This window comes from Leucopleurus acutus (assembly GCF_964270905.1).
Source record: "Leucopleurus acutus genome assembly, chromosome: 8".
NCBI lineage: Eukaryota > Metazoa > Chordata > Mammalia > Artiodactyla > Delphinidae > Leucopleurus > Leucopleurus acutus.
In genome coordinates, this window is record NC_139151.1 from 15,822,590 (window position 1) to 15,838,591 (window position 16,002).

The 16,002-nt window shown below is 52.0% G+C and overlaps 1 protein-coding gene across 1 annotated transcript in view; it reads left to right on the plus strand.

The window, feature by feature from the left end:
- The window catches only part of DSCAML1 (DS cell adhesion molecule like 1), a gene marked incomplete at both ends in the record, with an annotated part of 342,523 nt that overhangs the window by 287,545 nt on the left and 38,976 nt on the right, over window positions 1-16,002 (plus strand). The window contains 5 exons of the mRNA XM_082845529.1: window positions 4,627-4,826; window positions 5,460-5,556; window positions 6,146-6,274; window positions 12,987-13,154; window positions 14,344-14,414. Of these exons, the coding sequence (XP_082701655.1) occupies window positions 4,627-4,826; window positions 5,460-5,556; window positions 6,146-6,274; window positions 12,987-13,154; window positions 14,344-14,414 (665 nt within the window). The remainder of the gene's footprint in view (window positions 1-4,626; window positions 4,827-5,459; window positions 5,557-6,145; window positions 6,275-12,986; window positions 13,155-14,343; window positions 14,415-16,002) is intronic.

Below are 16,002 nucleotides of genomic sequence, written 5' to 3' on the forward strand. Positions count from 1 at the left end.
GAGCTCCCTGCCTCCACGGCAGCCCTTTCCCTAAACAGCCAAAACTACTGGAAAATTCCTTCTCAGGCCAAACAGGAGGTCTGCCTTCCCCCTTTTGAAGAGCTGTTGTGCCGTGTCCCACCCAATTCCCTGTAAGTTACACGCTCCCAGTTTCCAGCCACTCTTCAAATGGCATGGCTTGAAGTCTGTCCATCTTCCTGGTCGCAGTCCAGCTTGTCAATGTCCTCCATCAAGTAGAGAGCCCAGAACGAGACATGATGTTTCACGAGTAATTTAGAGCTTGTCATTCTATGTTCTAAAGACCTGGGCGCTAGTTCTCCTGGCATCAGTTCACCTTCCACCATTAGTGTTAGAGCTTCATACGTTATGTATCGCCTCTCCCATCTGTCCACTTTTAAGAAGTGTTGCTGTTTACTAGTATGACCGGGGCAAATCACTTCCCTGCGTGGCCTCAGTTTCTTCATTTGTAAAACGAAGGGTCTGTGTAGATGATCTATACCTGTGCCCTTCAATAGAAACAAAATGCAAGCCGCCTGTGTAATTTAAAATCTTCTAGTTATCACATGTTCAAAAAAGAAACAGGTGAGATTCACTGTGATAGTATATTTTATGTAACCCAATATATTTAAAATATTAACATGTAGTCACCGTAGAATTATTAAGGAGCTATTTTACATTTTCTTTTTCTTCCTGTGTTTTTGAAATCCAGTGTGTACTTTACAGTCACAGCACATCTCAGTTTGGACAGGCCATGTTTCTAGTGGCCAATAGCCGCGTGTGGCTCGTAGCGACTATGCTGAACGTTATGTGGGCTGTGCAACTCTAGGACTCTGTGATTCTGTAAAATAGATGGCAAGTAACATCTTAAGGTGTGCGTGTATTTATCTGATGCTTTTCTTGGAACAGGAGAGGAGCGTGAGACGCTTGGGGTGGGAATAGTACCCATAATGAGCTTGAGGCTTGGAGAAGTCAAGTAGCCCGTATTAAAGACCACATAGCTGGGTAGAAACACATCCGTCTGGCCCCCAAGCTCTTCAAGCTGGGTGGGGTCCACAGAAGCAGTATCTTCTTCTTCACAGAGGAGCTCCCCTGAACCTGCCCTGAGCTGCGGGGCTGTGAGGAGAACATCGGGTTCTGCTGCATGCTGTTTGCTGCCATAACAATGGTGAAGGGAGCCCACCCCCTGGCCCCAGGTGTGGTTAATACTCAGGGCTGAAGGACCAAGTGGGTTCTTGAGGCCCTGTGGTCTCTGGTTGCCCCTGTGTCTGTCTCTTTGAACAAACCTGATTGGGAAGACCCTGTGAGGTGGGACTGGCGTGTATGAGTACACAGGTTGTGCACTGCTCAAAGTTACATAGCCTAAGGGGCAAGTAAAGTCTGGAACCCAGTCCCTGTTCCACTGGCCAAGCTGTGGCTCCCGGCACCATGTTGCATCCAGCCAGAGGGGTGCCTTTATAATTCACACACAGGCCCTGGACAGGCTGGTACAGCCCTACCTGGAGAGCAAAACAGGGATGAGCTGCCAGTTTCTCACTCCGGTGCAGAGTCTTGAGGTCCTCCTACCAAAAATGAAGACTCATCACTTCCCCTTCCTTCTTTGGACCTGTGACCTACGCTGAGGCTTGACCCTGCCCCCATGCCCCTTCACACGCGCGCGCACGCTCACGCACGTGCACACACACCCCCCTCAGCATGAACACCCCCGTCTCGTCTGTGGCTTCAGCGGCAGCCTCTTGAGAGCTAGGCCTCCTCTTCCCCAGGAAGGCCTCAGGACTCAGGCCAAGCAAGGGTGCAGGCCCCAGTCTCTGACCATTCACTTTGCGGGGAGCAGAAACAGCTCATGCGCCCCTCCCACCACATCCCGGCATTTCAATCCTCCAGGAAAAATGGAGGCTTCTGCAATGCGAGGCCCGACTTGTTGATGTAAAATCTTACTCTATATTCCACCCAGGTTTATACGAGTGAATTATGCAAATCTTTGATAGAAAAATATTCCTCCGCACATCCTTGAGAGTGTAAAACCTTAGTCAATAATTCATACTCGCATGTCCCTGACTGCAGGCTTTTTCTTCATTATAACTTGCACCTTGTTATTTGTGTTCCACGTTTTACTGTATACTGGTGTGATGCCGTGCATTATAAAATTCATCTGCTTCATTATATGATGAGCCGGGGCTGGGGACTGTGCTGAGATGCTGGTGCAGGGGCCAGGGGCCAGAGCTGCCCTCAGGATCCAGTCCCACATGACAGAAGGCAGAGGAGGTGGCTGGCTGCATGGTGACTTCAGGGAATGCCAGAAACCACCCTTCATCCCCCAGACCTGTTCCAGATGTCCCCTCACCCGCTGACTGGCGTCTCAGGTCACACTATTACAGCTCCATGCCTTCCTTCCTTTCTCCAAAGGCTTATTTGTCCTTAGAAGTCAGAGGACCCTGGAGAGTTTGCTGAGAAGAATGTTGTCTGAGTAGGTGTTTAAAACTGGAGGGGAGGGACTTCCCTGGTGGTCCAGTGCTTAGGACTCTGAGCTCTCACTGCAGGGGGCCCGGGTTCAATCCCTGGTCAGGGAACTAAGATCCCGCAAGCCAAGCAGGCAGCCGAAAACAAAACAAAACTGGAGGGGAGAAAAGTCCTGAGGATGCTAGGAGGGAAAGAAAGGGGCATCCACAGAAGTGGAGCAGGGATGCGTTGCCCCAGAGGGGAGCCTCCGGGGTGGGGGGGTGTAAAGAGAGAGAAGACAGAGCATCCTCTTGTCGCATGGCCCAAGCAGGCCGGTGAGGGGGTGGCTGTCTACTCTGCAGACCTCAGTGTGAGCAGGGGTCCTTCCCGCAGTGCGGGGGTGGGAAATGCTGTCTGATTATTGCAGTCAGCCACAGCGCCCCCTAATGTGTGTACTCCAGCATGGCTCATGGGCACTCCTCTGGAGACGAGAGCCCTGGGGACCTGTACTCTAAGAGGCAAGGTTTCCCAGGAAAGTGGTGAGGAAACGGCAAGGACAAGGACAGTCCTCCAGCCGTATCAGATCTCTTATCTCTCTGGGATCTGCCCTGCACATCGCTGCCTCTGAGCCTTTGCTCCAGCAGTTTCCACCGCTTAGGGGACCCTTTCTCCCCATGTGTATCCTGCCACGTCAGATGGTGAGCACTTCTCCTAGCACAGTGCTTAGCAATCTTTCCTGGAACTGCTACTGTGTTGTCTGTTCTCACCACTGCAGCGAAGCTCCCTGAGATTGGGTCTGTCCTGCGCACTGTTGGTTCCAGAACCCAGCATAAGGTCTGGCACCTAATAGGTGCTCCATCAATGCTCGTTGAAAGGCTGGGTGATACCTTCCCTGACACTCCTCCGCCAAAATTAATTTCTCCTGATACCTCCTTGAAAAACTCATCCCATTTTCCTTATTTTCATGTTGCTCGCACAGGTGCCTACCTCCCCCTCCCCTTCCCCCCCATCCCAGGAGGCAACGACCCCGTCTCCCCCAAGCCTGGCACCATGCCGCGTAATGGCATAGGTGCTGGATGCATGTTTGTTAAGTTGATGGGGGAAAAAGGGGGCAGGATGTCACTGGCCCGAGACCATCTTTCCCTCTACCCCACCCTCCTCCTGCTGCTGCCCATGGTGCTAAGGCCTGGAGGAGGGTCGGGATTGAGATGCCGCTTGTGAGGGCAGTGGGCGGGCTCTCCTGACGGCCAGCCAGGGCCTTGGTTGTTTCATGACGATTTTCTCAGGTCACTGGTTGGGGGACGGGGGATGGGGGAACCTGTTAGTGGGCTTGAAGGTTCTTAACTACGGTGCTGCTAGCCAGGGTTTTCTGTTGTATTTTGTTTGGAAGAGCAGGAGAGTTTCTCAGCTGTCTGGGAGGGGCCTGCTGCCTAGAAGCAGGGGGTAAGCCAGCTGACCGCTGTGGAGAGAGCTCGAGCCATGGACACAAAGCAGAGGCACCAGGCGTGTAACCCAGGGTCCACAGGCCTCCCCACCAAAGGTGCATGGATCCAATTCAAGGGCTCCGTGAACTGGGGCTGGGGTAAAATGGCATATTTTTTTTCACTAACTTAACTGAAATTTTGTACTTCTTCCATTTTGAACGTAAGCAACAAGCCACAGCAGTAGCAGCACCTGTGACTGTGACCAATAGGTATTTTCATATCACAGCCCTGGCAGATACCCCAAAATATCATTTGTGCTCATCACTGTTACAAAATCGTTCTAATACAATCCAGCACTAGATCTTATTTCATAGAGAGGATACAGAACATATATTATGTGATATACTGTATCAAAAGTTTGCTTTTGAATGTTCATATTGGTATAACCATACTTCAGCATATCTGGTTTCCTTTGTCATTTTATGTACATTACGCATTTTAAAAGATTCTGAAAAGGGGTCCATGGAATATCAGAGCCCCTGGTGAAGAGAGAGGCTGCCCCAGTCGTGGGTGGGCTGGGGAGAAAGGGACAGGCAGTGGGCTTTTCTGTACCCTCCCGCAACCGTTACTAGACCCACTCGCTGGGCATGAGGTGTTCTGTGGGGAGGGGCAGCGGGGGGCGGGGCCTCGGCGCTGGGCACGTGCTCTCCCCGGGCTGGCCTCCCTCGCCCTCACTGGGACCTCCTGGGCCTCCTCCCCTCCCCAGTCCCGGCCATGATCACCTCCCACCCCAACACCACCATCGCCATCAAGGGCCACGCGAAGGAGCTCAACTGCACGGCGCGGGGAGAGCGGCCCATCATCATCCGCTGGGAGAAGGGGGACACGGTCATCGACCCCGACCGCGTCATGCGGTATGCCATCGCCACCAAGGACAACGGCGACGAAGTGGTCTCCACGCTGAAGGTGAGCACCCACGCCCCAGTCTCAGAAAGTGGGGAGCCCACAGCTATTGCATCTGTATCCAAAGGAGGTGAATGGGGAGTCTGGGAGCCCCTCCTCCACCCCAAAAACTACCTCTCCTTTTCCCTCCTTCATCCACCAACCTCTGCCTTAGAACCTCACTCTATCCCCTTTCTGACAACTCCTCACCTTTAAATGTGTGGAATCCCCAGCCCCTCCCTCCCAGGACACCCCCAGCCCCTCCTTCCCTCCCCCCAGGGTGCCCTCAGCCCTCTCCCTCCCTCCTGGACCCTCTCAGCCCCTCCCTCTATCCTGGGTCCCCCCCCTCAGCCCCTCCCTCCCTCCTGGACCCTCTCAGCCCCTCCCTCTATCCTGGGTCCCCCCCCCCCTCAGCCCCTCCCTCTTTTGGAACTCCTCAGCTGGCCTCCCTGCAGGGACTCTTCCACACTTCCATCCTTTGAACTTTCTGGAAAGAGGAGCCCTTGACAAACCCCTGGTGGATCCTCTCCCAGAAGAAGGTGGCCTTGCCGATCCCTGGCTAGATGGGCCCCCTTCAGCAGACCAGCTCTAAAAGACTCTCCCCATTCCTCCCTCTCTCCCTGCCGCTGCCCTCTGCCCCTGCTGGCTGCCTCCCAGCTCAAGCCTGCTGACCGTGGGGACTCTGTGTTCTTCAGCTGCCATGCCATCAACTCGTACGGGGAGGACCGGGGCTTGATCCAACTCACGGTGCAAGGTACCTCACCTGCCCCACGCCCCCAGCCCCTTCCCCTGGGACCCCGGCGCTCACTGCCAACTCCCCTCAAGAGCAGGGACACCGCCCACATCTAGCGGAGGCTGACCAGAAACAGCTCTGAGGCAAAGCTCCATCCACCCTCCTTCCTGCCCAGAGTGGGGTGATAGGGTCTTTCCAGGCACACTGCATACAGCGAGGTTTGCCATGGCTGCGGGCCCTGTGGAGCTTAGCTGCTCCGGGAAGTGGAGGGCCTGGATTTGTGGGCGCAGACCCTGCAGGAGGTATGGGAAGGGAAAGCCAAGCTGGGAAAACTTGGGAGCTCTGCATGGGGGAAAGTAGGAAAGGGGCTAAGGAAGAGAGGGGAGCAGAGCAGGAACCGAGCAGGCCCCCCTCTGCCTCTGAGCCCTGCTGCCGGGCACCCTTCACCCCCTCCTGCCTTGCCTGAACTCCAGGGCTCAGGGCCCTTGGGTGGATCACAGGTGACACGGATCCCCCAGGGCAGATCACTGGTCCTCTGTAGGGGTCGGCAAGAGGCCAAGCTCTCTGCTGCCATCCTCACTTCTGCCCCCTTCCCCTGCCACCCCCCCAGAACCCCCCGACCCCCCAGAGCTGGAGATCCGGGAGGTGAAGGCCCGGAGCATGAACCTGCGCTGGACCCAGCGATTTGACGGGAACAGCATCATCACGGGCTTTGACATTGAATACAAGAACAAATCAGGTGGGTGAGGGCTGGGCCTGCTGTGACCCCTTGCACCATGTGCCGGGACGGTGCCCCTCTGTGGGACAGCCCCTGGGTGTCAGGGCTGCCCATCTAAGGCAGACACACAAGCCCCTGTGTCTTCCAAAGGGAGGAACACTGGTCACTGGTTAGGAACCCTGGGGGCAAACAGGGGGACCCTCAGTTGATGGGGAGGGGGTGTCAGCCCCTTTTTCCCAGGACTGTCCCTGGGCAGGTCCATAGGGTGGTTTGATTTAAAGCAACTTAAAGGCCCTGAGCCAGGGGGCTATGGGCTGTATCTGTGGGGTCAGAGACCCAGTTTCACTGGGTCATCTAGGCACTCCTGGTTTGGGATGATGGGGGTGCTTGGGAGTCAGAGAGCTGGTCCTTGCCAAGAATGAGTCACTGGGGGATGGGAGTCCCTGGAAAAGCATAGATCTAAGTTTCCTCCTCCAAGAAGCCCTCCCAGATCCCTCCCTTGGGACCCTAGCTAGCTCCTGAGGCTGCCCGCCACTGTGAAGCCATGTAGAGCAGAGTGAACAATGGGCCCCTAGGTCTCTGGGGAAACAGGGGACCCACAGTCATGTGGCAAGAATGGCAAGGAGGGGACAAGAGGCCTGGACAAGAGGCCAAGCCAAAAAAGAGCAATCATGTTTGTATCTGTGTGACTCTCTCTAGAAGGTACAGCAACAGGGGGCTGCCCCCTCACTCCCAGCACAGGAGTGAGAGAACGAGAAGCATGCTCCTCCTCTTGGGTTCTTTCATACCTTCGGAATTCAAGACCATAAGCCCAGAAACGCTTTTCAAAATAATCTTAAAATAAAACACAGAAAGAGAGTCTGGAAAACTCAAGCCGCCCCAGCCCGCTTCTCCCACCAACTCCAACTCATCTTCCAGGTCTTAGCGTAGATCCAAGGTTTTGTTTCCTCAGAAGCTTTCCAGACCCTTCCTCTCTTCCTTAGCATAGCACATGGTCATTGGCCAGCTGGCTGTCCACTCCCCTAGAGCGACAGCCCCTGGCATGGCGTCCACCGCAGATCTCTGAGCTGTATTCGCCTCTTGAGAAGCCACCGTGTCCGGGGCCCTGGGTTCGTCATCCTTGATACAGGTTTCGGCAAAGAGGGGCCCTGCCCTCAGAAGCCTACAGTTCAGTTGGGGAGAAAAGTCAGCTCACAGCCAGCGCCCCTGGGAGGTCACTCTCGGTGCAGGAGGCGCGCCGTAGAGAGGAGGAGGGGCTGTGCCCACAGGGGTCGTCAGGGAAGCATCTCTCCGGTCCCTGTAGACACTCCATTGAGCTGGGAGAGGATGGAACGCTAACAGGCCTAGATTCAGGGAGATGGGAACGGCCAGGCCCCAGCAAGATGCAGTGCCCTCCAGGGAGCAGCACGTCTAGCAGAGGGTTCACAGACCCAGTTCCTGGTCAACAAGACTAAAGTGTGCTCTGGGCTCCGGGTTGGGGGAGCGGGGGCGGCTCTGGGCTGAGCTTTGACTTCCTTGGGGAAGGTCATTGAGAGCTACTAACAATGCCTGAGGTCCCAGAGAGAGACTTGGCATGGCACCTTGAAAAGGGTCATCAGGTGTCAACAGGAGGGAGAGGTGTCCAGAAGCTGAGTGAGCAGGCTGCTGCAGCCCTGCATCTGGGACAGGTGATGAGCAGTGGCAGGGCCTCAGTGGAGGCAGAGGCCGCGGGGAGGAGAGGAAGCCCACTGTGTTCATTTCACACCTCAAGGCTTCCCGAGTCTGGGCACAAGCTCCCCAGGAGCCAGAAACATGGGCCAGCATCTCCCTGCCTGGATGATGTGGCCTGTCGGGGCCGGGGAGTGGATGCCTGGGCTGTCACTCGGGCCTCTCCCCTATTGCTCCTTTTGACTGCCCCCCTGCCCTCCTCCCCCATGCTGCCCCGTTGCCCACCCGGCCCCCTCCATTGGCCACCCTCCAATGTGTGGAAACCTTTCCTGGGGCACTGCTCAGCAGGGCGAAGCTGAGAACATCACACATCTGGAGAGCGGTGCAGAAGGAGAGGTGGGCAGGGAAGATGCTATTTTCAGAGCTCATCCACATCTTCCCCCCACCCCCTCTGGCTCTCCTGAAAGATGAGGAATGGCCATACCCCACCCCAGAGCCAGGATGGATGGCAAGGTAGAGAGGTGGGTAATGAAAACTCAACCTCAGACTCTCCCATCCACAAGGGCTTTGCACCTGTAAAAAAAAAAAAAAAAAAAAAAGCAAAATAAATCACAGGATCGAGAGCACAGAGAAGCTGGCTGGTCCTTTCTCCTGTCTTTAGGTAGGACCACTCCAGGCCACCCCACTCAGACGGGCATCTATCCTGGCCCTTAGGAAAAGGAATCCCGTGGGAACTGCAGTGACTTACCATATTGGAGTTAGGCAGAGGCTGTGAGCATAGCACAGCTTCCTTGTCTGTGAGGGGGAGACAGTAATGCCTACCTTGTGGGATTGCTTTGAGGAATAAAGAGAAAGCATCTAGCATGGGGCTATAGTCAACCTTTAAAAGATGTAAGTTCCTCTCCTCCTTCTAACTCAAATACTTCATGTGGCAATTTATAGTCCTATGGGACTTGCAGGCTGAAATATGTGTCTGTCAGTCAGCAACATGTACTGAGTGCCAATAATAATCTTGCAGAATCATGCACCCGCCATGTGGTAGGGAAAGAGGAAGAACAAGGAGACAGAGTGTTGCCCTTGGAGCTTACAATGCAGTTGGAGTGAGAATAAACACTGTGTACACACGCTCGCATGCACATACATACACACACACACACACACACGAAGGCACTTCCAGGACCATTACAAAGCATTATCCAATCACGTGTAATACGCCACAAACTGAATTACATGAGAACTGTAAAAGGTATCCTAGGGAACGGATGGATGACCCAAAGGAGGGAGGGGCGTGTGTGTGTGTGTGTGTGTGTGTGTGTGTGTGTGTGTGTGTGTAAGTAGATCTTCTGCCTGCAGGTGGAATAGTAGAACAAGAACAATTCTCAAAGCAGAAGATGGGTTAACCAAGTGTCAGGGCTGTATGATGTTTAGCAAGCAACTTAAGGTCTTTGGGCATCTCTACCTATCAGTGGAGACAGTAACACATAATCCAAGGTGGCTGTAGGGATTACGTGAATGTGATGGCTTATGTGCATGTGCCTAGCACAGAGCCTGACACAGAATAACCCTCCATGGGTCCCCATCCTGTGCCCCACTCTCCCTTCCCCTCTTCCTCTTGCCCCAGACCACACCCATCCTGGGTCTGGACCATCTGCTCCTGACCCCCTTCTGTGTTACAACTGTGCCTTTGCCAGGTTTTCTGCCATGTTGCTCATCATGCTAATTTTCCAAGGGAAATTACCAAGTCTGCCCTTTCTAAGCCATCCCGCTCACGCTGACTTCTCCTGGCCCCAGGCAGCAGAGTAATAATACATGAATGCTGAATGATAAATAGCACCGTCCACACAAATTTATCAGATGGCGCTGTGCAGATTTAAAAATGCAGACACCACATTTCACCCCTGTTTTCCAAGCAAGGAGCAGGGATGGGTTCTTTGAGGATGGCCCTCCAAGCCCAGAAGGCAGCCTCGTGGTGCGCGCCGTCAGCCACCATGGGGTAAGCCAGCCCGGTGTGGCGTGGCATTCTGTGTGAGCTGGGGTGGGGCTGTGAGAGGGTCTGGTGTTGGGATGTGGTGAGTGGTGGTGGTGACCCAGGAAACCTTTTCTCGGTGCTGCGGAGATTGCCGTGGTGGGCTCAGAGCTGTGATGCAAGGAGGAAATCAGAGATGCAGAATGGATTTGTTTCCCAAGCACAGGCAGCTAAATGCTCCAGACGTGACTTTCGTCCAAACTGCTCCCCCTTCTCCAGTGAATGTGTCCCCTGAAACACCAAAGGCCCCGGGTCCCCTCCCAGCAAGCAGCCCACAGAGTGGAAGGCACTGACATCTCCCCAGCCACTTCCTTAGTTTTTAAGAAGAATATTTTGCATCATAAACCCTTTGATGAAGAAAGGGAGAGAGAGCCCTTAATGAAATATGTTAATCTGGGTAAGCCAGGCTTATATGAAAGGGAATATTAAAAGAGACAATGTTCACCAAAGCCAGCTCAGTACTCTGAGAGCTGAAAAGGAAAGGGAAGAAAATAGGGCCCCTGATTTCAGCTATTCAGGTCAGAGAGATGGCAGTGATCAAGTATGGAAAATCAGCTAGAGACCTCCAGATTTGACTCTCATGCGTTAGCCTGCAGGCGCTATGGGGAGAGAGCCATTTTGTGGCAACATCAAAGATGATTTGGGAACACAAGGGCAAATCCACCTGGAAATGACTGGCAAAAGCAGAACAAAAAGAGGCCACTCTCTGGGGCATTCCCCCCCCCAACCTTCCTGTGACTGACAGTTGAAGGAGGCAAGGGAGGGAAAGGCAAAGGGTATTTCTTGTGACTACAAAATGCAGAGGAACTGCAAGTCCAAAGTCCAGGACAACGAAGTGGCTCTGATCTAAAACCAACAGTGGGTTTTAAGTGCCCAACGCGTGCCAAGTGGGCAAGATGGGCAAAGTTTTAGACATGGTTCCTGCCTTCAGGGAGCTTATCTGTGTGTAGATGGAAATAGAAGCCACTGGTGGGAAAAGTGTATGGAGTGAGAGGAGAGCCTAGGATGGAGCCTTGAGGAACTCGAACCGTTAATGGTAAGGTAAAAAAGATGCACCTGCAAAGTGAAGAGATGACCCAAGAGAATAAGAAAAGCTAGAGAGTGTTTTAATAGGAAACCCAAGAGAAAAGTGTTTCGGGAAGGGAGAGGTCTGAGCGTTGAACACACCTGAAAGGCCAAGTGAGAAATCGGCCTTGATGACGTGAGCATCACCTATACAGTGGAGATATGGTGCTGATGTCATTGGAAGGAGGGAAGAGTAAATTGTGTCCATCACTGCACCTGGCACATCACAGGTGCTTGATAAATATTAGCACCTCTTTTCTTTAGCCCCTCTGTTTTCAGACACATCATGTGGTCTCCTTCCTCTGCCACACTCATCAGAAATGAATGCACTGACTCGTGATCACTCTCCCTCTCCTATAAACACAGGCAAATCATATATGATGTGTGAGCTGGCACCAGCTCCCAGAATGCCGCAGAGAGAAGTGAACACCTGCCTCCGCACGCTAGCCCATTTCCTCCCAAACCAAAGCAGTACCCACGGCAGTAGGAGCCTGCATATTTGCAATTCTGGCTTAACCTGCCAGCCAGAGTGACTCTTGGGCAGTTGGGGTGTTTTAAATGACAAGGAGAAAATACTGTTTTTCTGAGCATCCGCTGTCTGCCATTTGTGACTTTGGCTCATGAAACCAAAGAATTAAATGCAAAACTGCAGATGGGGAGCTGGGCCAGTGCCCTTCACAGATGCCAAGCCTGTGTAGCTAAAAGTGGTGTTTTGAAAAACGTCGAGACCTCAATTAACCAGAACCTGGGGGGAGGGGATAGTCTTTTCGAGTGAACCAATTCTCCTAATTTACCAGGCATTAGCTTAAAAAAAGTCTTCCTAAAATTTGTTCTAGAATGTGCTAGCCTCCCTCCCTGATTTACGGGTCAAACTGTAGTGAATACAGTTTAATCTTGTCTACTGAGAATTTTCAGGATCCTCTACTGTGGATTTAAAAGACATGGAAAATTAGACTGAATAGTCACATCAGGACACGCCCTGGGAAGATTTTTAAGCCCCACTATCAGCTAGTTTCCTTGTGCTTTGCCTTTTTGTTTCTTTTCAAAGCAAAGTGCCAATAACGTAATCTGGTTATGAATTCTGCGTGTGGAAGGTCCTAGGCTGAGGCATTGCTGTGACTGCAACCCCTTCCATGTCTGTCTGGGATCCCCTGGTAGGTGCACAGCACAAATATATTGAATGAATGACTGGATTCCTCTGGAGGTGCAGAGTGTTTACTGTCACAGTATCCCTGAGTGGTATTTATCTGGTATTTTTCACATTCTACAGTTTTGCTAAACATTAGCCCTGGAATGGGCTGTCAGTCCCCCTGGATGAATCGGGAACATGCTCATCCCTTTGTTGGCTTCTGACTGTAAAGACTCAGGGACCATTCTCTTGCTGGTGAGAGAGAGGGTAGGGTTTGCCTAGGGACTCTGGCACATGGTTTGTCCCCCCTTGACAGCCCAAGAAACAGTCAAGACCAGCACCACACAAATGCACAGGGAAAGGCAATACAGAAGCACACATAGGAGGAGAAAGGGGTATAAGGCTTGGCTTCCCCCTTTGCACTGGGATCATGGGTTGAGGGGGTGTCTCACAGTTATAACAGGTCTCTGATGTGGTCTGAGAAACCAGGAACAAGGGCACTGGCCAATCAGACCCTCAGGAATAGCAAGCAAATGGTGATCTTGGAAGGGACCGTAGGAGACATCTGACCCCCATCTGAGGTTTGAGTTCACCAGGCGGCCCAGGGGAGAGAAGGGTTAAGCTCCCTGAGTTTCCAAGCAGTGCATTTGCTGCTCCCATCCTCAGGCATCCCTTGGCCACTTGAGCTTAACGGAACAGAACCCCTTGGTCCTCTGTGAAGTTGTGAAGGCTCTCTTGCTTCAGTCTCTGTGAACTAGACCTCTTCTGGGCATCTCAGTTGACGCTGGGATGTGCTGCTGCTTGAGGCTGGAGAGGGGTCCTGGAGTTTGCCTGGCTGTGGTTAGAAATGGGTGTCCTCTGTCCAGATTCCTGGGACTTCAAGCAGTCCACACGCAACATCTCCCCGACCATCAACCAGGCCAACATCGTGGACTTGCACCCGGCATCCGTGTACAGCATCCGCATGTATTCCTTCAACAAGATTGGCCGCAGCGAGCCGAGCAAGGAGCTCACCATCAGCACTGAGGAGGCCGGTGAGCATCTCGCCCAGCCACCCCTGCGCATGGGCTCGGGACATCCGGGGCCACACCCACCCTGTCCACTGGCAGTGGGCTTGCAGTTAGAAGAGGAGAAGGGGGAGATTCCGAGGTGTTTGTATCTGCCTCTGAATCATTGGAGATTCTTCCGTCTGACCTTTTCCAGATGGGGTTCTCCATGCAATGCTTTCGGGAGCTGTCCATGGTCCTGCCCCCACTCACCTGGCCGCAGCCTGTCTGGAAAGGACAGATATGCTAGATCTGCAAAGGGTGGGGGTGCTAGTGCCCTGGATTATCTCCTGTGATTTTTGTCATGAAGTTTTCCTGAAAGTTTAAACAAGATTTTCCTTGCTGTATTTTCTCTTACCTGTCATTGCAAAAGATAAATTAATACAAAAAAGTACATATAACATACATGTTCAGTTTTGCAAATAATCATAAAGAAAAACTAGTATAACCAACACTCGTTACCACTTACCAGAGGTCCTCCACATGCCCTTTCTCAATTATAACCTCTCCCCCAGAAGTAACCAGTATCCCAACTTCCTTTCTTTCCTTTTTTGTACTGTCACCACAATGCATGTACACATAACCCATGCAGTTCAGTTTTGCCTGTTTTCTAATAGAATATATGCATGACATCATACTTCATATATTCTCTCTGTCTTCCTTGTTTTGACCAATATTCTTTTTGTGAGCTTCATGTCATCAGTACAGCTGTATCATTTGTGTATTTTCATTCCCCCCCAAGGGATATAAGCAGTCGTAGAATTACAGTCATCAGATGGACAAACTTCTACCTTTAACCAAAAAAATGCCAAAATGTTTTCCAAAGTTTTGTACCAACTTGCTCTCGCATGATCAGTGTACAAGAGCTCCTGCCACTTCATATCTTTGTCTGAACTTTGTACTATCAAACTTTTAAAAAATACTTGCCAGCCTGCTGGATGTGGAGCAGTATTTCATAGTCATTGTTTGCTACATTTTCAGCAAGTTATGGAGAATGAAGGGGAACTATAAACCCTATGATCATTTCAGAAGGACTCAAACAAAGGTTCTCTGCTTCTGTAGACGAGCTTTTCCTTTCTCCCCAGCAGTCCTCCAGCTCAAGCATGGGAGTAAGAGCATAGGACTCTTTTCTTCCAAGACTTGACTCATAATGTTGTTTCTCCCCACCACCCCCCAGCTCCTGATGGGCCCCCCATGGATGTAACCTTGCAGCCAGTGACCTCACAGAGCATCCAAGTGACCTGGAAGGTAGGTAAATTCAAAGGCAATTTCCTCTGAAATACCTCCTTTCTTCCCCTCTCAATCTACAAATGAAACCCCAACAGACTAGCTAGTCTCTGGTCTCTTACAGTGCCCAACCCTGTTTATTGCTAAATCCATGAGGTTGGAGGGGTGGAAAGAGAGGAGGATAAAGGGGCTGGTTCCCTCACCAATCCCCACTCCCTTCTCCGCCCTGACTGTCTTATGGATGCCCATGCCTAGGGTGGGATGAAGAATTTGTCAGTGTCAAGGAGGGAAGATGGTTCTTCCACCATGCTGGTCTGTCCTACACACCCCACATGTTGTAATAAGTCTGGAGTTAGAATTGATTATGTGTAAATTTCAAAGGGACCCTGTGGATTATGGGAGATGAAACGACAGAGTCTCACCCTCATCTTGGCCCTGTGACTAGAGCTGGGAGGTAGGGTGAAGCCACCCCCTATATTCTCATGGTAAAGCGTTGAACAGGGAGCTTGGTCTTTTCAGGTCTTGATTTCCTCCTCTATAAAATGAGGATTAAAAAATGACTGCCCTCCCCAGCTCTGGGGGAGGGGATCTGCAGAGAAAACAAACCAGTAGGTGCTGTAGCCGTTTCTAAGGGGAAGAAACTTGTAAATCTAGAGGGTATCTGAAGACTGTCACTGAGGGGAAATCTTCGAGGCAATTCCACAGCTGGGCAGGGAAACAGATCAGAATAACCTTGAGCAGGACCAAGAAATGCTTTCCTGGGTAACTCTGGCCTCACTGCTACATCCCTGCCATGGGCACAGAAGGGCTGCCCATCCTTGATGTCTTCCTGTTGCACCGCATTTTCCAGTGTTTGAGTATTTTCTTGCACTAAGTTATCTGACCCTCTATTCCTGTGGAGTGGACAGAAGAGGTATTTTTATCCCCATCCATCAGAGGAGGCCACGGTATAGAGATGCAAGGTGACTTCCATGGTCATTCAAGTTGTGACAGGTGCAGAACGTCAGTGCACAGAGTCTGGAGCCCCTGCCCAGTCTCCTCACCAGAGCCCAGCGCATGGAGGTCAGGAACAGAGAGTTTTCTGAGTCCCATCCATGTCCTTCTTCTTGGATCTCTCCCATCTCAACAGTGGGGCTTGGGTTGGGGGGCTGCCTCATCTACATCTGGGATCAAAGTCCAAGGTCATTTTCTGACTTGAACTCCTGGTGGGAAAAGTTCAGGTGCTTTAGTCCTCCTTCTGGGCCCTTCAAAAAGGTAGACTCAAGAATAGGAGATTCAGAAGGGCCTAGTAATATTTTTCCTAAAAAGACTACATGCCTGGGCATGTACACACACACGGACATACACATACACACACACATACACACACACAAGGCAGCAGAGCCTGGTTCCTTCCCTCCCCAGAGAAATGACCAGGATAAAGGTGGGACAGAGGCTGGGCAGTTGGTCCTCGCCCTCCTAGCAGATAACTCCAGAGCCATGGTTCCCTCCAGGTTCAGATCTGGATGCCAGGGCTTCTCTCAGAAACTGGGGATGAAGCCTGGAGTCTGGTCCCCAAGTCTTGTCTGCATCCTGACTCTGCACCCATTTCCTAAGAATATTCCAAGGA